This window comes from Ictidomys tridecemlineatus, chromosome 10 (genome assembly GCF_052094955.1).
Source record: "Ictidomys tridecemlineatus isolate mIctTri1 chromosome 10, mIctTri1.hap1, whole genome shotgun sequence".
Taxonomy (NCBI): Eukaryota; Metazoa; Chordata; class Mammalia; order Rodentia; family Sciuridae; genus Ictidomys; species Ictidomys tridecemlineatus.
Genome location: NC_135486.1, coordinates 144365114 through 144386825, shown reverse-complemented (window position 1 = coordinate 144386825; position 21712 = coordinate 144365114). Strand labels below are relative to the sequence as shown.

Sequence of the window (21712 nt, the reverse complement as noted above, 5' to 3'; positions counted from 1 at the left end):
TATCTGTATTGGCTCAGCTGGAAGGTGCCTTAGCATGGTATACTACGTTTACTACAGGACAGTGATTTGACGACTCCAATTTTTTTTAATTCAAAAGGAGCCTTTTCTTTTAAGCTTCATTCTCCTTCCACACAAAGCTGTTTTAAGAAGAAGATAAATAAGCAGTCTTGTTTGTGTTTACTCTTTTTTAGTCGAGCAAAAGATGTGATAATACCAGCAAAGCCTCCTGTCAGCTTTTTCTCCTCGAGGTCTCTGGTCCTTGACCTCTTCCAGGGGCAACTGGATTATGCAGAGCATGTTCGCCGGGATTCGGAGGTGGTACTTCTGTTCTTTTATGCCCCGTGGTGTGGCCAGTCCATTGCTGCCAGGGCAGAAATCGAGCACGCAGCAAGCCGGCTTTCAGACCAGGTAATGCTGACATTCAGCCTCCAAAATTAATGATCATCAATCCTGTATGTAAGAGAGGGTGTCCCATGGAGACACCTTGCCCATCTGGCAGTTTTGTCAAGATGAACTTCTGGAGTGTTTGTCAATTACAAAGCCTGCTGTAAAAGAACAAAGGATTTGAGTGTGATGCTTTTAGTTGGAGGCAAGAGTGGAGCAAATTCTGGATCTTGAGATAAGGCCAGCGCTCATCCCAGGATGCCAGGCAGTGAGGTCTCAGTACTGCAGAAGAGGGCTGAAAGCCTAGTTCTGTGTGTGTCTTGCACAGCCATTTGATAATGGCTAGGTAGATGTTTTATGTAGGAGAGATTTATGTATAACAATTTATGACCTTTTACTGCATGAACCAGAACTGTATTCAACAAATGTTTAATGAATGCCAACTTTGGACCAGGTAAGAGGGTTACATAAGCAAATGAGTCCTCGGTTATTTTTTTTTTTTTTCTTTGAGAGAGAGAGAGAGAGAGAGAATTTTAATATTTATTTTTCAGTTATCGGCAGACACAACATCTTTGTTTGTATGTAGTGTTGAGGATCGAACCCGGGCCGCACACATGCCAGGCGAGCACGCTACCGCTTGAGCCACATTCTCAGCCAAGTCCTCGGTTATATCAGTGGTTTTAAGTCCAGTGGTTCCCATTGCCTTCTAGAAAATGGGCATTTTATGTTGTCCCTTTTCCTGAAAGAAATTCAGAGATGATAAAACTCCCCTACACATGTAATTTCAAAATAATCTAGTGCACTAACCAAAAATGGTGGGAAAAAAGAAAAGTAATTTACATCTAAACATGGTGTATTTCAGTATGTAAATGCTTGGGCAAAGCAGGTCCCTATACTTTTATGTAAAGCCCTGTGAGTGTGATAGTTATAAATACAGACTAATAGAGGTGTGATGTGTTAGGGACTCTGAACAGCAGCATGCTCTTTGCCTCGGTCTGTACAAAAGTTGTATTCCTGAGAAATTCAGCACAGCAGCCTCACTTGGAACTCACATAAATAGGAGATTGGAGTCATGTGTCAAAGGGAGTTAACAGTTCTGGGTTTGGACAGTAGCAAATATCAGTGCTTGGCAGGCATTTAGAAAACTATGGGATGATACGGATGACTCTTCCTAGTGCAGAGCAGTTCTGAGCATTAGAGGATGTCTGCTAAGTCCCCTACCTTACACATGTCCTGTAGCTTCCCTCAGTCACAGCAGCAAACAGAAAGCATCCCACAGATCCATGAGAGGCTACTGCTGAGAACCACTGACCTGAGTTAACTTGTGCAGGCAGCAGAGTTGCAGAAGTTCATTTGGAACTTTCAGTTGTTTTTTTGTTTTTTTTTCTGGTCGTGCTGGAGGTTGAACCCAAGGCCTTGTGCATGCGGGGCAAGCACTCTACCAACTGAGCTATATCTCCTGCCCCTCAGTTGGTATTTCTTAGAAACAAGTAGTGTTATAGATGGTGACTAGGCATTCCACCTGCCAGGTGAACCCTTTTTAACCATTATATCCCTGAGAGTGTACCAAGTAGTACTTAAATATAATTCTCTGTTCCTTATATAACACTAATTTGTACCAGTGGGGCACATTTTGTGATCTCACTGTGGGCCCATGGAATTTATTTTCTATTTTCTCCCCATCCCCTTTAAGAACTGCAAGTACTAAGCAAGCTGGCAGATAACTCCAGGAGGAAACAGGAATTCTAACGGAGCACTAGGAAGCAAGCAGTGTGTAACAGAAATTAAATGACCATTTTGTCAGTGATTCCCCAGTTTTCTGTAAAGAGCAGCAGTCCCATTGTCCACGTGAGGAAAAGGGAAGATTGTATTTTATTTTAGATGAACTGTAGTTTAATGGTATTTTGTTCTGGAATATTTGCCCTTCTGAATGATGGTATTGGAATAATAACAGCTTCCAGTGGAGCCAAGCAGTTTGTTAAAGAGGCACAGAAACAACACAGCAGGGTTATAGTACCACCCATAGTGACTGGCTTAGCTCTTTTCAAAAAAATTTTTTCAGCTTCTTCCACATTGAGAGTTTTTGCTCCATGTGCTCAGGAGGAAAAAAAAGGACTGAGTTTATTTTTAGAAATATGCAAAAATCTTTTGCACCATATTGCTTAGTAAAATTAGCAAAATGGTGGATTGTGCCCTACTTTTGAGTTAAAAAAAGAGGAGATGTAAACTTAAAATAAAGCCACTGTTATTTTTCTTTTTTCCTAGAAATAGAGTTCTGAAGAGTTGCCACTAGGTTTTGAGCAGTTGGTTGTTGTAATAGTAGGTATAAAAACATTCAAAGGTGGCTTTTCATTTGTAGCTTGTCTTTGTATTTTTCAACAATTTATTGTGAATATTTTCAAACATATAGCAAACATGAAAGAATTTTACATGTACCCACCATCTAAATTCTGTCGATATCTTATTATGTAATTACCCATCTAACCATTCCTCAAATTCAGAGGTTCTCAACTACTGGCCATGTTGCCCCTGCCCTGACTCCAGGACTTTTGGCCATGTCTGGTGTTTGGTTGTCACTGCTTCAGAAATTAGTGCTACTGGCATCTAGTGGGTAGAGCACAGGAAAGCTGGGGATTGAACCCAAGGCCTTGTGCATGCGAGGCAAGCACTCTACCAATCGAGCTATGTCCCCTGCCCTGCACCACCCTGTGTCTAGTTCTTAGGGTATCTGTCATCACAAAGCAGGTATCCCAGAACCCTCCATGCATTCAGCCCCAAATGGCAGTACTGCCAGAGTTGAGAAGCTGCTCCAGTCCAGTAATCCATCTCATTTTTGGCACCTTTCAAAGTAAATTGTAGTCAGAGGACACTTTTCCCTAGACACATCTGCATCTACTCATAAATACATATAGTTAGTGCATGTTTTTACTACTTAGTAGCAAAAGAATGCCTTTTAGATCATGGCTTAAAGCTTTGATTATTTGTTTTTTTAAATATCCTTTGACATTTATGATGTTTTATTCACAGTAACATTTTAATTTTTGGATGCTTAGTTTGGCAATCAAGGGGCATATCCTTCTGTTTGTTTTTGTGTTGCTGGGGATTGAACCCAGGGCCTTGAGCATGCTGAGCAGGCGCTGTGCATCTGAACTATATACCCAGCCCCCAGAATATCTTTCTAAGTTAGCAGATTCATGCTTAGAAAAAGCTCCTTGGCACTCATTCACTTTAAAATTCGAAACAAACAACTCTTGGGTCAGACTCCAAGTCCTAGCTGACACTGTAGAGAAGAGCCTGTCATTTTTATTTTAGTGGCAAATTAGGAACTTCTTTGAAAGCCTTATGCAAATTTTAAAAAATATGTATTTTCTGTTTCTGTGAGAGAGGACTGGTTCCATTTCTGATTTCATCTTTCAGATCTCGGTACTGCTCAGCTGTTATTCATAGTCATTTGAAACCCTTTTTTTGCTCCGCAGGTGTTGTTTGTGGCAGTTAACTGTTGGTGGAACCAGGGGAAATGCAGGAAACAGAAACACTTCTTTTATTTTCCTGTAATACATCTGTACCATCGGAGGTAAGGACTTTTCAGTAGTGTTTCTAATTTGTTTATCAGTATCTTAATGACTTTTTTCTATATAAAAGTATTAGATATTTACTGTATAAAATTGATAAACACAAATTTTAAAAGCTCTCTGTATAATGGCTGTGTTTTTATTTATTTTCTCCTATAAATCTACATGTCTACCACTTTTTTAATAAGGTAAAGATGAGATCAGGCAATAATACTATCTCCTAAACTGCTTTTTTCCACTTTTGTGAACATCTTTTTATGTCATTATATATATTATAGCATTTTATTTTTATTTTCGTTTTTTTTTTGCAATGCTAAAGATCAAACCTGGATCCTTGAACATGCTAGGCAAGTGCTTTCCACTGAGCTACATTTCCTCCCCCCCATTATTATTTATTATTATTTGGTATACAATATTAGTTTTAAAAGTACAAATTGCTCTCCACTAGATGACTGTATATTCAGGTGTTCAAAAAGTATTTTGTGCCGGGCGCAGTAGCGCACACGTGTAATCCCAACAGCACTGGAGGCTGAGGCAGGAGGATCATAAGTTCAAAGCCAGCCTCAGAAAAAGTGAGGCACTAAGCAACTCAGTGAAATAAAATATAGGGCTGGGGATGTGGCTCAGTGGTCAAGTGCCACTGAATTCAATCCCCAAAAAGTATTTTATGTTGCAAAAATACATAAGATTCTTCATCTTCTTATCTGGCAGCATCACACAGTCAAGAGTACATTTTACCATATTTTTTCATTGGGAAGAAAATTACTACTGGTCACAATTTCATATCCAAAGTTCTGAAATCACAAGGACTAAAAAACTTGAAGTTTCTTGAATATTGTCCCCAGATGCATTCATCTGGCCTAAAGTAAGGTGGGGCTACCTGTGGTCTTTATCCCACTTAAGCTACCTATTTTTGCTACAAAAATACTGGTGTTTGGCTTTGGGTACCCAGACTATGCTGTGGGTATTATTAAGTCATGTCTGAGAATCTGACTCAAAGGATTTTGGAGGCAGAAGATGGGAAGTTTGTCTTTGTTCAATGTGATTGGCTTGAAGTTTATAGAAGGCCATATGGGTAAAGAATTGATTAGTAAGGTCTTTACAATTTAGGTTTTCCTTTTCCCTCCTTCTGAACTCCCTGAGCGGAAGTCAATATGGTTTATCACAAGCATCAGTAGACAGTCATTTCTAGATTCTCTATCCCATTCCATTCACTTCCATATCTCTAACATAAACTGTTGGGGGCACATAATATTGTTTCCAGGAGCAATTGATAGTAGTATTTGGGCAAAATGATACTTTTCTACCTGACCACCACCTTCACATTTTATTTTGGACATTAAATGTTTATAATTTTAATATTTGCAGTAATAAGCCAGTTTTTGCTTAAGGATATTATGACCATTTTGGATCCCCCGACCTGCTTTTTGCTCACTAATTTGAGGTTCTACCTCTACTTTAGGTTAAGGTGCAGATTGTTTAGAATATAGAATGCTTTCTTAATAACTGTCTCAGGGTTTCTTTCTTTCTTTCTTTTTTTTAAGGTAAGTGTAAGCTGTACTTGAAGGTCCTCAGACTCTGTTCTCTGTCACATGGTGATGAACTTGCCTCCTGCGGCCCCTGTGTTATTCTCTGGCTTTGGAAATAGGCACAGATGCCTAGCAGGAGTGAAAGTCCTTGCAGGTTGCCCAGAGGTGACCTTAACTTGATGTGGCATTAAAATCGGAAGAATTCCCTTTGAATTGAGTACAGATATCTTTTTGAGAACATGGGCATACAGTATTATCTTATATTGTTTGTTTTCTTAGCTTTTGTAAAAAGACTGAAAGGACTTTAGAAGTGTCTAGTCCAACCCTCTTGCTTTACAGATGAGGAATCCAAGTTGTCACTCAACTTTGCCTGTTGGTGTTTTATTTGTTTGTGTCAGTGTAGGCTGCTTACTGCTTGGGGCAACACTTCCACTGCCTGTGTCCCTAAAACAGTGCTAAGGCACAGAAATTCCCAAAATTTCTTTTCTGCTTTAGACTCCTCAAGATCTCTATTTTATGTGCACACACATGAAATGTTTCCATTGACTAAAGGGTCCTTGGAGCATTCTCGGTAGTCCCAAGGTTCTTCTGTTTAACAGGCCCGTGAATGTGCCTCCTGGGTCTCATTACTGAGCACACTACTGCTGTTCTTGTGTTTTTGTTGCTGCTATTGCTCTTTTTTGTTATAACGACTTATTTTGTAGAAGCCACTTAAAGAAACTAATAGGCTTTTCTGTTTTGTGAAAGTAGATTTTTTGGTTTGTATAGTGACCAGTCACAGAAAAAGTTAATTAAGGGCCTAAAGCAGGGAGGTGTGTCCTCACAACCCTGTCAGAGCTTGGTAGCCATCCAACAGCGTGTCCCGTGGTAGTGGCTGTAGTTTACTGGTAAAGCATGCCCCACATCCTGCATTCTGGAATCTTGTAATCTTGGTAAGTCAGTTGGACCCTTGTAATATCACAGCAAGGAAACTCAGCAAAGCCTGTTGGCTTACTTAGATGAGATTTCTGGATTTGTTGGCTCCTTTTTGCCAAACAAAATAAGTTACCAGCTTTTTTTTTTTTTTAAATATATGTATATATTTTGGTTGTAGATGAACACCATACCTTTGTTTTACTTATTTATTTTTATGTGGTGCTGAGGATCGAACCCAGTGCCTCAGACGTGCTAGGGAAGCACTCTACCACTGAGCCACAACCCCAGCCCAAGTTACCAGATTTTTAAGAAAAATTTTTTTCTTTTAAAAATTGTTGGTGATTGTTGGGGTTGGTGGTGATAGTGGTGATTTCTAAACAGAACTAATTGTGGTAAGTTTTGAACTGATAGAATTCTTAACTCTTTTGTCCCAGCTGTGCTTGTACAATGCTGTTTTTATTTTTTAATACTGAAATTCTTTCCATCTCATGTTCTGTAGTATACACTGAGGAATTGTTGTGTTCCATTGTGTGTGTGTGTGTGTGTGTGTGTGTTTATGACCATGTATCGTGGGCACAGCATTTAATTCCTGACTGCGCTGTTGTTGCTGTTAACAACAGGCTTAGTGTCAGTTGCTGTTTAGAGAGAAGAACAGTTATGGAGTTGGTGCATTTCACGTACCTTCTCTACTCTGCCACCAACCATCAGTTGTATTTGTGTTGTGTGAGGTTGAGAGAGCCTTTTGTACGGATTCTGACTTAGGAACGTAACTGAATTAGAGAGGCATTACTTAGCAGTGCTGAATCAAATTCCTGTGTCCCAAAGGACAGCTGTGAGGAAAAGGAAGAAAGGTGGGTTATGCAAGCTCCCTAACTATACTTCCACTTTTCTCCCCTGTTCTAGTAAAGCTTTAGATAGGCTTAAGCTTCATTTAATGATTCTTCCTTTAAGTGCCTATGGAATACTTAGGCACGTAAAGGAATGTTGTTGGCTAAGGGCCAGCTGCTTAGCTTTTCCTCATTTCAGAGTGACATGTGGAAGTCCTCACCCATGTGCAGTGAGGTGTGCAATTAAGATTCTGGAATCCTTTCAGCTTGTGGCCAGTTTCCACAGTAGCCTTGTTTTTGTTTTTTAAAGAAATGTTGTGGGATTTCATTTTTCTTTCAGACACTACAAAGAATTTAGTTTGCAATTGAATGAAGCTCATGGAAAGGTCACACTGCTTGCACCTCCCACTCCTTAAACTGTCGATTCTTAATTAGGGCCCCAGCACCCCTGAGCAAAGCAGGCTACTTCCCTGAAACAGTTTGATACTAAAGCAAGACATTTTCATCCTGTGGTATTGATGATTTTAGCTATACATTGCAGGGTTAATGCATGGTGTATTATTTTTACTTTTTATTTATTTATTTATATTTTATTTTATTTTTTGGTACTAGTTTTGGACCAATCGAATACAAAGGCCCCATGAGTGCTGTTTACATTGAGAAGTTTGTCCGCCGGGTGATGAAACCACTTCTCTACATCCCATCTCAATCAGAATTACTAGATTTTCTCTCAAACTACGAGGTACCTATCTTTCATATCTCCTCTGTTCCCAAGGCCTTTTATTGGGTTATATTGGATTGTTCATATTTAAAGGTGTTTTTTTCTTTTTTAAAATACCTCCTGAATTGCAGCAGTTTAAAAGATCACTTTATAGATAAGTCCCAGTTAAATGCATTTCTGAGTTGGGTGCAGTGGTGCACAACTGTAATTGCAGGTACTTGGGAGGCTGAGGCAAAAGGATCTCAAGTTTGAGGCCAGCCTCAGCAACTTAGACCCCATTTCACAATAGATACATAGGTAGAGAGAGAGAAAGAAAGATAAGAAGGAAGGACTGGGGATATCATTCAGTGGTACAGCATCACTGGATTTAATTCCCAATACCCAGAAAAAAAATTGCATTTTGAGATGACTTACCATAATGATGGTTTGATCAAATGAGTTTTAAGGAAATAGAAAGCTTGCGAAATTCTGTGTTTTGTTTGGGAATTTTCAACAAACTTTCACCTTGTCTTATAGTTAAAGTACATGAGAGTTAACTTACAATTTATTGTGGTTGTCAATTTCTAAGAATGTCATTTGATGCTTTGCAGTATTGCAGAAATATATCTCACTTTTCTTGTTGTAGTTTGTTTTTTTTTAATGGAAATATATGTTATTTTATTAATTGTGTAACTATTTCAAGCTCTTATTTATGGAAAATTTCCCAGTTTTTTAGCGTGGTTTCTCTCCTGCTTCCTCATTGCCATCTTTAACCCTGATAAATTATTTTTATGACATTTCATGCACAATCAGGATAATTTATTGAAAGGCCAGTATTGAGATTATTAAAATAATCTAAAAAATTATAAAATTAGCTCCACAAAATCCTTCATGGGGACATGTATAAGGTCATACTTGGACACAACAAGTAAGTGATGCTTGGGCGCATCAATGTCACGACCATGAATATACCATAGAGTGAAAATCCACATGAATCTAGGCCTGACTTTTTTTTTTGTGTGTGTGTGTGTGTGTGTGTGGTGCTGGGAATTGAACCCAGTGTGTGCCCGGGAAGCCTCTGCCAGCTGAGCCGTGTCCCCAGCCCTAGACCTCCCTGAGTGACTGTGACTGAGTCACACTAGGTATATTTCATATAGATTGGAGGTGATTTTTTCCACCAGTTCATCATTTGTAAATGGTTTCTTTCATCTTAGAAACTCTATTTACGTGTTAACTATTAGCAGAAATACCCAAGCAACTTTGTTTAATGTCTAGTCATTCAGCTTGTAGATCTTGGATGTACATCAGAGTAAATGTTCCTTAATTTCATGTGAATGAGGGATGGACCTCTCCGGTTTCTCTTCCTGTGCCGGGTCATAGGCCCATGATAGGACCAACTGGGTTTGAGATTTGAGGCTGGTTTCTCACCTCCTCGGCATCAGGGCCTGGGCCAGGGTTTTCTTAAGATTCCTTTTAAGACTTCAGGTACAACTGGGGGTGGCACAGCAAAGTGGTGAAAAGCCATGAGTCAGACTGAGTCAAAGCCCATCTCCATCATTTACGGCTGTGTGGCCAGAAGCTGCTTACCCTCTTTAAGTCTTCATTTTCTCCACTGTAAGACACAAGTAAACCAAGTAAGACAGAAAATACTCAGGGTATCGTCTCAGTAAAAATGATATCACAGAAAACATCCTGATATTAGGATTATTAAGAGAAACATAAATGTGATGATACTTACTGGAGTTTTCCATGTTTATAAAAAGGAAAAAAATTGTTCTGTAACGCAGATGACAAAAATGACCTTGCAGGGCTGACATGTCATCCTTCATTCATGCTCTGTTGGTTGTTTTTTTAAGAAAATATTTATTTTCGTTTTTAAATGGACACACTGTCTTTATTTTACATTTATGTGGTGCTGAGGATTGAACTCAGTGCCTCAAGCATGCTAGGCGAGCACTCTACCACTGAGCCACAACCCCATCTGCACCCTTGGTTTCATTTTATTTTTTGCATGCATGTGTTTGTTGCTGGGAATTGACCAGGGCCTCAAGCATGCTATTTTAGTGTTTTGTTGTTGTTTGTTTCTGGTAGTGGATGTAGGGATAGGACACAGGGATGTTTGACCCTTGGGCTACATCCCCAGCCCTTTTTGTTTATTTTGAAACAGGGTCTTTTTTTTTTTCTTTTTTCTTTAATATTTATTTTTTAGTTATCGGCAGACTCAACATCTTTGTTTATATGTGGTGCTGAGGATCGAACCCAGGCCGCACGCATGCCAGGCGAGCGCGCTACCGCTTGAGCCACATCCCCAGCCCCTTGAAACAGGGTCTTGCTAACCCGCCCAGGCTCCTCTGCAACCTGAAGTCTTTCTGCCTCAGCCTCCTGAGTTGGTGGTATTGTGGATGTGCATCATCGTGCCTGGCCCTAAGTACCCCACCCCACCACTGCTTTAAATTTTCACTCAAGCCCTTCTGGAAAGGAAAGAGAAAAAGGAGAGGAGCTGTATAACAGCAAGAGTTACAGCATTGTTAGCTTTCCCCAAAAGACTGAGAGCATCTTCATAACTATTTTCATCTCTATCAGAGATTTGTACCTCTAGAGAGCTCTCAGCCTGTTTTTCTGCTTCATTCTTGGCAGAGGTGATGTGGTAAGGAGAAGAGCTTGACTAGAATTCTAGAGAGCTGGGTTTTAACCCTGACCTTAGCAAGTTTAATTTATGAGCTTCATGTAAATTTCTTATCGCTAAAGTAAGGGTTTGGGTTGATTTAGGTAATCCTTACCGACTTTTGTGGCTTCGTGAATTTTAGAGGCTGGAAAGATACAAAAATTTCCTAAGCTTCTGTTTGGAAAGTTCTTTTGTTTCTGAGATGGAGGCCTCCCTATGTTTCTCCGACAGAACCTGAACTCCTGGGCTTAAGCAATCTTGCCTCAGCCTCCAAGTAGCTGGGCCTGTAGGTGTGTGCCACCATACACCTAGCTAGGGAAGTACTTTTGAGTCAATGACCTTGAAATCTACAACATATTTCATTAAAAAATGTTTTTTTAGATGTTGATGGATCTTTATTGTATTTATTTATATGTGGTGCTGAGAATCAACCCAGTGCATTGCGCATACTAGGCAAGTGCTCCACCACTGAGCCACAACCCCAGCCGGTTTTAACCCCTTTTTACTTATTATCTCAGTGTTTCTAGTGTTCTTTCTAGCAGCATATGTAGGAGAGAAACAGTGCACATTTGTGACTGAGCAGACAGGCAACCCTGAGCTGTAGCCTTTGCACCCTCTGAATTTGCTATTCAGCAGTGCTTTTACAGATCCTGCTTCCCGCTATCACAAGGAGTTTCTTCCCTCAGTCCCAGTGTTGTGCTGATGATGTCACTGGTGGTTGGGTTTTGGCAGCCCACTTAATTGGTTATGTAAAACAGATCAGACCACCTTTAGAACAGGAGCCGTGGGTGCTGCGATGATGGAACCCCACTGCAAAGGCTTCAGTTTTCCCTGCAGATGGCATGCTTCCTCCCCAGGCCTTGGATAGCTTTTATTGTGTTGGCATCATCTTCTGCTGGGCTTCTCCCTGGAGATGAAGTGGTCTGGTTGTCAAGAGAAGACACTTGTTAAACGTGGAAGAATCAGGGAGTCAAGCCCAGCGTGGTATTTGTGGAATCACTTGGCTTGTGAAACATACCAAATTGTATTGCCTAGAAAGAACCGTCAGTTCATGCACACCTCTGTAAAGATAGTGGAAAGATGACAGTCAGGGTCCGGAATCTTTCATGATTTTGATGGTTGAATACATAGGAACTTTTGGAGGCGCTGCTCTATGATACATAGTACTTTTGGAGTTACCTGCTGTATTAGGGTTTCTCAACCTTGGCACTGTTGACATATGGGGGTCAGAGAATTCAGTGCTGAGGGGGGCAGTCCTGTGCTTTGCAGGATATTTACTAGCATTCCTGGCTTCCATTCACTAGATGCTAGTACCATCATCATCTTTCCATGTTATGACATCCAAAAATATCTCCAGACATTGCCAGATGTCCCTGGGAGGCAAAATTGCCCTAGTTGAAACTGCCACTCTAAGTGATTACGTGTCCTTGTTAGGCCTTAAGACGAGGTGTCCCGCCTCTTCTTTCCTGGAGCACCCAGAAACCCACAGTCTATAGCTGGAAATTTATCTGCTTGTAATAGACAAGTAGCAGTAGAGAAAAGATGGAAACTCAACAGTGCCTTGGCTAGAGAATTCTGGAATGTTATCTTTGGGGGACTAGAGCCAGGAGTGAGTTAGATTCTCATCAGTAAAGCTGTCCCCATACTCAACTTTTTACTTAAACTGTTTCTTTTCTCCTTAAAAAAAAAAGAAAAGATTATTAAATTATAAATAAGTTAAAGGGTTTGACAAATATTGTGATTATATCTTGCTTTGAATTTTTAAGTCTTAGAGTTGAATCCATTCAAAAGCCTATTTTAAATTAGATATTATTTAAAGTGTTTTTTTTTGTTTGTTTTTTTTTGTGGCGGGGGTACTGGGAATAGAACTCAGGGGCACTCTGTCAGTGAGCTACATCCCCAGCCCTATTTTGTACTTTATTTAGAGACAAGATCTCACTGAGTTGCTTAGGGCCTCGCCATTGCTGAGACTGACTTTGAACTCATGATCCTCCTGCCTCAGCCTCCTGAGCTGCTGGGATCACAGGCGTACACCACTGTGCCTGGCTTAGAGGAATAGTTTTAACCAATGAAAAATATTTTATTTGACTTGATATCTCAAATCTACCTAAGATTATTAATCATTAACTGTAATTTTATGTTTGTAAAATACAGCTCTTATCTTACCTCAGATACAATTACTAGAAAATCAATTTTGCCTTAAACACCAGAGGAAGGTATTAAAGTTGAAAGTTACAAACACCTGTAGATTCTGCTCTGCTTTAGTTCTGTTGGCAAGGAAATCTTGAGTTAGGTGTATGATGGTGAGTGCCCTTGGCTTTTACTTCTTGTCTGCCAGTGGACACACGAGCTGCAGCACGTGCAGACCCTCTGCGCAGGGGAAGCCACAGAAGGTGTGCTTGCCTGAAGGGAGGCTGGCTCTAGCCCAGGTCTCTGGCTCCCCAGTTCCTTCTTGTGTCCCGTGTTCTTTCCTCCCAGTAATGTTTAAGGTCAATGAGTTGAAACTTCAGTGTCTGTCTAGAGATTAAAATTGCATATTTAATTTTAAATATTTCTTATTATTTTATGTCATTTTTGAAACTTTTTCTTTCAGGACAGAAGTATTTGAAAGGTATTGGCTTCTAATTTGGCTGTTAGCTTTTCTTTTCCTTTATTCTTATGAACAGGTCTAAGAATAAATAGTGATGAAGGATGGAGGATGGCTCCATGATTCTTGACTTTACTGTTAGAGCAGGAGTTTTGCCATTTCCTGTCATTAGCATTTATTCTGCAGAACTGGGGGTGGTCTATGAACGAAAGTCACAATATTGAGCCTAGGTAGAGTCTGGTATTCCCAGATACACAAGAAAGTGATATCTACCTTATAAGTCATGGTGTGTTTAAAAATTGCAGTGAACTTCCCAGGGAATACTGCAAAGAGAAATGAATAGCTTTAAGTCATCTCCTTGCAAACCATGTAAGGAAATTCTGCTTCTTGCTGTTACTCCAACTGCAGACTCTGTTCCTTGCAGGCTTTTCCTGCCTCAGATACAGACTGGAAGAAGTAGTTTATCATCGTGGACAACATGGTCCCACGGAATCCAGTGTCATCTTTATTGTGGTGAATGTTAAGTTCATTAGGAAGAGAATAGGAATATGTAATGTTAATGTAGTTTTCAAAGTCACTAGTTTTATGGCTTATCTAATTTCAGTATTTGAAAAAAAAATTAAAGCACAAAATGATCCAGTTTGTACATTATCGTCTGTTTGCCAAATGCCAATTATTTTGCGCTTTTATCTTGTATTTGCAGCCAAAATATTTTCCAAATCTTTTTGTGAATTTCTGTAATTAGTAATGATTATTTATCCTACATTAGTACATTTGTTATTAGTGGTTTGGCAAACCAAATTGTTTTAAATTTAAGTAGGATTAGAAAGGACGTGGGAATCTCTTTTTGAGAGAAGTGGGGTGCTAGGTAAATTACCAGGTGGCTGAAAACTTGAGCAGTTTAGAGAAAAGTAGAATTTATCATACTGCTGGTAAGTAAAATTTTGTCTGTTGAGAAAATAGATCCCATTTCTGTCAGTTCATAGTTGTATAGCACTGTGAATGAAATAGTTTTCCATTTTCTAGCTATGAGTTAATATTGGTACAGAAATATTTCAAGTGACGCTGAGAAAAACACGGTAAGGTAATTATTCTCATGACCACTAGAGGGTGTGAGTACCATCTGCTGAAATTTCATGCTGTCCTACAAACAGTGTCCACTTACACAAGAAATATGTCAGTGAGGATTTGCTGGCCTCTTAGAAGTAACCAATTTCCAACTTCCTCATTATAACAGGTGCTAAGTAAATACACTGTATGTCATAGGATGAAATTAACCACAAACTGGGTCAAGTTAGATAAATACAAACTGGGTCTAGTATTCATTGTGTCTTGTTTTTTTGCTAAGATGTGAACTTGATGGAGGAGTTTTGTCTTTTTATCTTTTTATTCCTGTTTGTTCATTAACAAGTGTCTGTTTGCTCTGTGCCAGGCAGTCTTGGAGCTGCAGTTATAGCATGGAGGTAGACAACAAACAAACAGGAGAACACTGTAAATTTTATGTTGTGTTAGGATTTCAAACCCAGGGCCCTAGATGTGCCAGGCAAGCACTGTATCACTAAGCTACACCCCCAGCCCTACAAACAGGAAAACAAACAAGGGTCCTAGGCGGAAGAGTGTCTTTCTAATATTCACGTCTGGGTGAAACTTTAGGATGTGACCTTATTTGGAAATAGGGTCTTGAGAGTTATCATCCTGGATTTAGGGTGGGTCCTAAATCCAAAAACTGGTGTGTTGATCAAAAAAGGAGAAGGCATAGAGAAAAAGGCCATGTGAAGATGAAGGCAGAAATTGAAGTCAAGGAAGGAATGCCTGGAGCTACCAGCTGCTGGAAGAGGCAAGGCAGGACCCTCTGCCCCTACCAGGAGAGCATGATTTTAAACTTCCAGCTGCTAGAACTGTGGAATAATTTCTGTGGTTTTGAACCACCAGTTTGTGGTAATTTGTTAGGGCAACTCTAGGAAGTAAATGCACAGGGTAACTTGAGATAGTGTGTGAAGAGAAGTAGAGAAGGATGATTTAGGGACATAGGGGAAGGACGCTGTTATTTTAGAAGCAGGCAAGACCTCTTTAGGAAATAAGATTGGAATAAATCTTAAATAATGTGGAGCCTATGAGATTGGACCCCACCCTGAAGAGATTTTAGAGTGCTCTAGAACATGGGCATAATCAGTGCAAGGCCCTGAGGAGGAATTGGACTGATGGGGTCCAAGAAGCGGTCACAGAGGCATCTTTTCACCGGTGTGTGTCCTGATGACCTGTTGATGGTGGACCAACAAAGGAAGAGCAGCACTAGCTCTTGGGCTCCTGACTGTTCGGTCACCTGGAGGCTGTGTGGGCATCCCGGAGTGGACTGCCAAGAGGCACTGCAGCTGGCCAGCATCAGAAGACAGAGGGACATCCCTGTACCCTGGGGGCGCGAATCCTGATGTCATGTTCCCAGTATCAGGTGACCTTTCTCTTGCCCAGCTCCTCTGGAAGGCACCTCCAAATGCACTGAGTACAGGGTTAGAGTTGTCGCTCTTGAGCCAGCTCATGGGTTCATTTCAGCTGGGCAGACCAAGGCCTAGACCTAGAAAGGTCTGTGGGTGAAGATGTTTTTGTTCCTCAAACTCACCTTTCTTCAGCTTCAGCTAAAAATGTGGGGGAAACTAAAATGTAGGTAGCTATTTTGTGAGAATTTCTTAAAATGACATAGGTTCTGTTGGGGAGACATTGAAATTTTAGAGAACAAACAGGAAAACACTTTAAATTTCATGTTGTTAGGATTTCAAAATTTTATTTTATACATAACCAGGACCAGTTTAATAACATTTTTAAAAAATTTTTTGTTGGTTGTAGATGGACCCAATATCTTTATTTTTATTTATTTTTATGTGGTGGTGAGGATCGAACCCAGGGCCTTGCATGTGCTAGGTGAGCTCTCTACCGCTGAGCCACAACCCCAGCCCCAATTTGGTAACTTTTAAATAATAATTTACAATACAGGGCAGGGGATGTAACTTGGTGGTCGAGCACTTGACTTGAGTGTGCAAGGTCCTGGTTTCAGTTCCCAGTACTGTAAAACAAACAAAAGCCAAAGAATAAATTGCAATAAAAATAAACAGTTAACCATTACTTCACTTTATTTCCTCTTTTTTATAATTTTGAAGTATTAATTTCAGGTTATTCTCAAGCAAGCCAGTTTTATATATTTGACACAGAATGCTACAGTGTTGTATCTGTCACGTAGCACTTAAAATGTACTTTGCCTGACTTTTGTTTCTGTTTGAGGCAGGACCTTGCTAAGTTGCTCAGACTGGGCTGGAACTCAAGGTCTTCCTGCCTCAGCCTCCTGAGTAGCTGGGATTGAAGTTACTGTACTCTGTCAACTTCTTGTGTTTTTAATAGCTAGTATTTTACAGTTTACACACTTGTAGTCATCTCATATAGTTACTGAATCTTGTGTTCTTCATTTCTTTGGCAATGAAAAGTGAAAATAATTTTTCCCATAGGGCTGATTTGCTTTGCAATGTTTGGTGAATTTCTTTGGTCAAACGACTTGAAAATTCAGTAGCATTCACTTGAAGCAGAGGCTCTTTCATCCAAGCCATGTAAATTGTGGTGGGGATGGCATTAGTGAAAGAGAACCTTAGCCCATCATCACCTGTGGTGGTGCCCATGTGCAGTCCCAGTGCTCAGGAGGCTGTGGCAGGAGGACCGTAACTTCCAACCCAGCCTCAGCAACTGAGCGAGGCCCTAAGCAACCTGTCTCAAAGTAAAACACAAAAAAGGGCTGGGGATGTGGCTCAATGGTTAAGCACTCCTGGGTTTAATCTCTGGTACCAACAAACAAAAAAACAAACCCATTATGCTGTAGAAATGTCCACAAAGGATACCTGCACATGGTTCATCCTCTGTTCACTTTGTTTTAAACATTTTTAGTTATGGATGGACCTTTATTTTATTTATTTATTTATATTTGGTGCTGAGCATTGAACCTAGTGCCTCTCACATGCTAGGCCAGCGCTTTACTCTACTGAGCTACCACCCTAGCCCCCCTTTATTTACTTTTACCTTTCATTCTTTTGTGTGGGGGGTGCTGGGGATTGAACCCAGGGCCTTGTGCATGCAAGGCAAGCTCTCTACCAGCTGAGCAATATCTTCCCAGCCCTCCTTTTATTCACTTTTAAAGGTTTATTTTGGATTTCCTTGGAGACTCAGAATTCATGTTTGTTTTACTTTGATTATTCTGTGCATGTGTGCATGTATGTACACGTATACATATGTAATTGCATATATGCATGTAGATACATGCATGTTGATAGGCCACATATCCACTGCCACAAGCTACCTAAGATAACGTGGGATGGGCTGGGGCTGTAGCTCAGTGGCAGAGCACTTGCCTAGCATGTGTTAGGCACTGGGTTCCATCCTTAGCACCACATAAGAGTGAAAGAAAGAAAATAAAGGCATGCTGTTCATCTACAACTACAAAAAAAAAATAAATGATAATGTGGGAGAAGTAAAAGTCACATTATTTAATTTCTATCTATAGAATATTTATTAATACTTGGAATGAATTTATTCCATAGGTTTTAGTTTGAGAAATTGGTCAGAATTTAAAGAAACTTAAATGAGTCCGTTTTCTTTCAATTAGTTTCCATTTTGTTATGTCCCATATTACCTAAGTGGCTAGAATTTCTGAAGATTCTGTCGTCCTTTTTTTAAGTAGGAAAGTTTATTACATGATCATAGAAGGGTTTGAAATCTTAAGAACACAAATACTGTAGAATTCTACTTTAAGTCAGTTGTAGGTTGACTTATTAAAAATGTTTTGAAGGAATAGGGCAAGAGCAAATTTTGTTTTCAACAACTTGGGCTGGGATGTGGCTCAGTGGTAGAGCGTGTGCTTGAGCAAGTGAGAGCCCCTGGGTTTAGTCCCCAGCTCCACAGAACACAAACTTTGCTTTCCTAGTTCCTTAGTTTGAGAAGTTGGTTATTTACTAAATTTTCTGGATGTTCGGTTTAAAAGTTCTATCTGTTTCTATTAGAATGAAAACAAATTGATTCATTTAAAGTTAAATCTTAGTAATTAGGTAATTGGCCTTTATTGGGAAGGTAATATACTTTTCTACAGATCAGAAATTAATGTACTGATTTCAAACCCAGTCAGCAGATTAAATTTGTACCTTAACCTTTGGGTTCAATTTTGTCCCAGTAATAAATAAGCCTCCACAGTTACTGAGAGCATGGTGTTGAGGCTTTTGGGCTGAAAAGGACTCTTTGAATTGCCTGGTGCCTTAGTTTATCAGGTTTACTTTTCACGCCAATCCCATGAAGAGCTGGGCCTGTTTCCTAGAGAGGAAACTGAGGCTAATGTGAAGGATCATCCACTATTGGGCACTCAGCCACGACTCAGCTGAAGTCTTGTGACTCCAGGCCCAGCACTCTCCTCAGGGAGCCCACAGTTGAGCTATTAAGACAGATAACAATGATTAAAGAGCAAAACCAGGTAGAAGAAGTGCCATAGGACCTCCAAAGAAGAATAGGTGCTGTGAGCAGGAAGGCAGAATGTGTCCAGTAGGCGACAGTTCACAGGTTTGGCAGATGGAAGGGCCATTCTTTGGTAAACTTGTTGTAGAATGAGCAAGTGGAAATGAGTTTGGTGAGGGTGGAGGTGCAGAAGGGCAAATGTTGGATCTTCTGCAGCTGCCCTGACCAGAGAGGACAGTTGACCTGCCACTGGACTATGGTAGGTGCTGGGTATTGAACACACATGAAACCGCTCAGATATATCCTGATTTCCTGTGAATGGGAAGGTGAATTCGGAGTGAATTAAACCATTCGAGTACCTGACCTGGAGGTTTTGAGCAGGTCTAGGAGAATGCTGTCAGAAGAGGTGGAAAGCCCTGCTCAGGGTGGGAGAATGAGCTTTGAGCTTCAGTGCCCCGGAGTAGCCATGCCCATCCTATAAGGGCTGCTGCACTCCGTCCCTTAGCCCCAGGACTTTCTGGATGGAGGTGGAGTTCAGCCCCAGCTTGCAGCCTTTCTTGCGTGGGTAGACTTTTTAAAGAAATGCAACAAAATGCACTAATTATCAATTATTATGTCTTGTTATTTTTTGCATATTTAAAATATTCTCCATTACATGACTGAGAATGTCTCAGTCACCTAATTGTGCTCTTGTTCCTGCAGCCTGGAGTACTCGGGTACTTTGAATTCAGCAGCTCACCCCAGCCTCCTGGCTATCTGACCTTCTTCACCTCGGCCTTGCACTCATTAAAGAAAGGTAAAACAGATTCACATTACGACATTAGAACTTTAACAGAGATATATTTGTATTGATATCTTTTGCATATATTATCATGCTGACTATGTTTTCTAATTTGCTAGATTCCTTTTCTCAACGTATTCTTAGTAAATTATTACATTTTTTAATGTTCTGTCATTAGCAAACGAAGTACTGCACTATTTCAAACACAGTCTTTTCAGTGTTTAGCTTCTTTAAAATAGAGTTTGATCATATGGTATCTACAACTATATATTTTGTACTGTAAAACTTCTTATATCATTTGGTCATTGTGTAGTGTGTAGTTACAAGTTTGGGTCAGAGTTTGTAGTGATTATCTAATCTGTCAGTTGCATATACCCTAATTCAGCAATGCACTTCTTTGGGGGAGTATTTTTACAAAGTCCCGTCCCACTGCGCAGAAGCCTGCCGCCCTCTCCTCTCGCCACCTTTCATTGACTTAGTTGCCACGTGTGGTTGGGAGTCCTGCCTTCCCATCGTCCTGCGTTTCCCATGTGGTTCTGCGTTCCCTCCGGTCATGACTCGGGGCTGTTGCTCTGCTGGACACTTTCATCTGCTCACTTGTCTCAGTCTCTTTGTCAGCACTCTGCTTCAGGCCCCTTCACCCACTCTGAACCCGACCGGAGGACATGTCACCAGGATCTGGTGTCACCCTTCCTCCTTGACTGTGCTTTTGCACATGCTGCTGCTGCCTGGAAGGCAGAAGTGCCCCAGCCTCAGGCCTGATCGTCTACCCCATAGCAGACCCTTTCATCTTTAGGGTGCAGCTCCGACATCACTGTTGCAACTCAGTAACTTATCCCTCCCCCATTCTAAATTGGGTGCCCCGTTGTTTCCTTCGTAGCACTAAACACAGTTTGCATGTGTGTATGCAGTTATAAGATGGTTTGTTTAATATCTTTTTTCCTCAGATTTCTGAGGATAGAGACCATGTGTCTTTCTTTGGTTTAGGTTTTTCTCCAGTGTCTGGCACACAGCAGGGGCTTGATCAGTATTTGCCAAGTGAGTGATCAGATTGATGGCCATATCATCTTACTCCAATAGACCAACTAAAAATATGTCGCCATCTGTTTGTTACTGGTTATTAAGTTGCTTCAGCTTTTTTATTATAGCAGTATGTCATTAATACATCAGTCATACAACTGGCTATTTTGGTGTGTACATTGTCTTAAGATTTTGTTGTGTACATATTTTTTGTATGGGGTCGTTGGGGGAGAAAGCAAACTTTCATGTCTTCCGTCCACGTGGAAGAGTTGAGCTGTGCAGTTTCAAGTGACCAAGAAGACTTAGTGAATCAGAGTTTGTACTTTGTAAACAAAATACTGGCAACTTGAAGCTTTAGAAGGAGACTTTCAAAGCCTTTCATGAAAAATTAAAGCTTTTTAAGGAAAAATTAAAGTCCTTAACTTAGGATTAAATATGAAAGGTAACGTAGAATCTTTCACTGACGTGTTGGAAGCATGCAAGATCTTGAATTGAAGGGGATATTAGAATCATAGAAGGATGCTTTACTTGATTATCTTCTATTATGTGCTGCTGTACTGTGTTAGTGAAAATAAGCCACTCATCTTAAACTATTTTTTCATTCAGAGGTTTCTAAAGTGGAAAAACCTTTCCAAATGCAAGTCAGTAGACTTTTCCCCTTTCTTTAAGCAAAGGGAGGGTAAAATGAGAATAAAATAGGATTACGAGGGATAAAAGGCTAAAAGTTACTCAAGCCAGGTATGGTGGTGTGTGTTTGTACTCTCACTCCCCGTTACTCAGCAGTGGAGGCAGAAGGATCCCTTGAGACCAGGAATTCAAGGCCATAATGAATGAAACATCATTTCCAAAATGAACCACAGGGAAAAGGGCTGGAAGAGGAGTTGCTCAGTGGTAGCACCTTTGCCTAGCATGTTCAAGGTCCAGGATTCCAGCCCTAGCACTGATTAGATGAATAATAAACCTTAGAAGTACAAAATGAACCTCCTTGGTCAAATCACAAATTTTGACAAATGATTATATGAAACTTTTTCTTATAAATGTGGTCTAGGTTTATCTTTTCTACTCTGTTCTATGATTCTAGTTGGGCCTGGCCTTGAAAAGTCCTGTTGCTTGTGCAAGTTTATGGAAACTTAGATTCATTCTAGGGGCTGGGGATGTGGCTCAAGCGGTAGCGCGCTCGCCTGGCATGCGTGCGGCCCGGATTCGATCCTCAGCACCACATACAAACAAAGGTGTTGTGTCCGCTGAAAACTAAAA

General features: G+C 40.4%; 1 protein-coding gene across 4 annotated transcripts in view; it reads left to right on the top strand.

Moving 5' to 3' along the window:
• Positions 1-21712, top strand: part of Txndc11 (thioredoxin domain containing 11) — a 60320-nt gene that overhangs the window by 6683 nt on the left and 31925 nt on the right. For 2 of the 4 annotated variants that reach the window (XM_078024658.1, XM_005327186.4), the window contains exons 2-5: positions 192-408; positions 3861-3958; positions 7840-7969; positions 19357-19450. In XM_078024658.1, the coding sequence (XP_077880784.1) occupies positions 7868-7969; positions 19357-19450 (196 nt within the window). In that variant the 5' untranslated portion in view covers positions 192-408; positions 3861-3958; positions 7840-7867. Of the gene's footprint in view, positions 1-191; positions 409-3860; positions 3959-7839; positions 7970-19356; positions 19451-21712 lie in introns of those variants that run through there. The other 2 variants (XM_078024656.1, XM_078024657.1) reach the window with 2 other exon arrangements.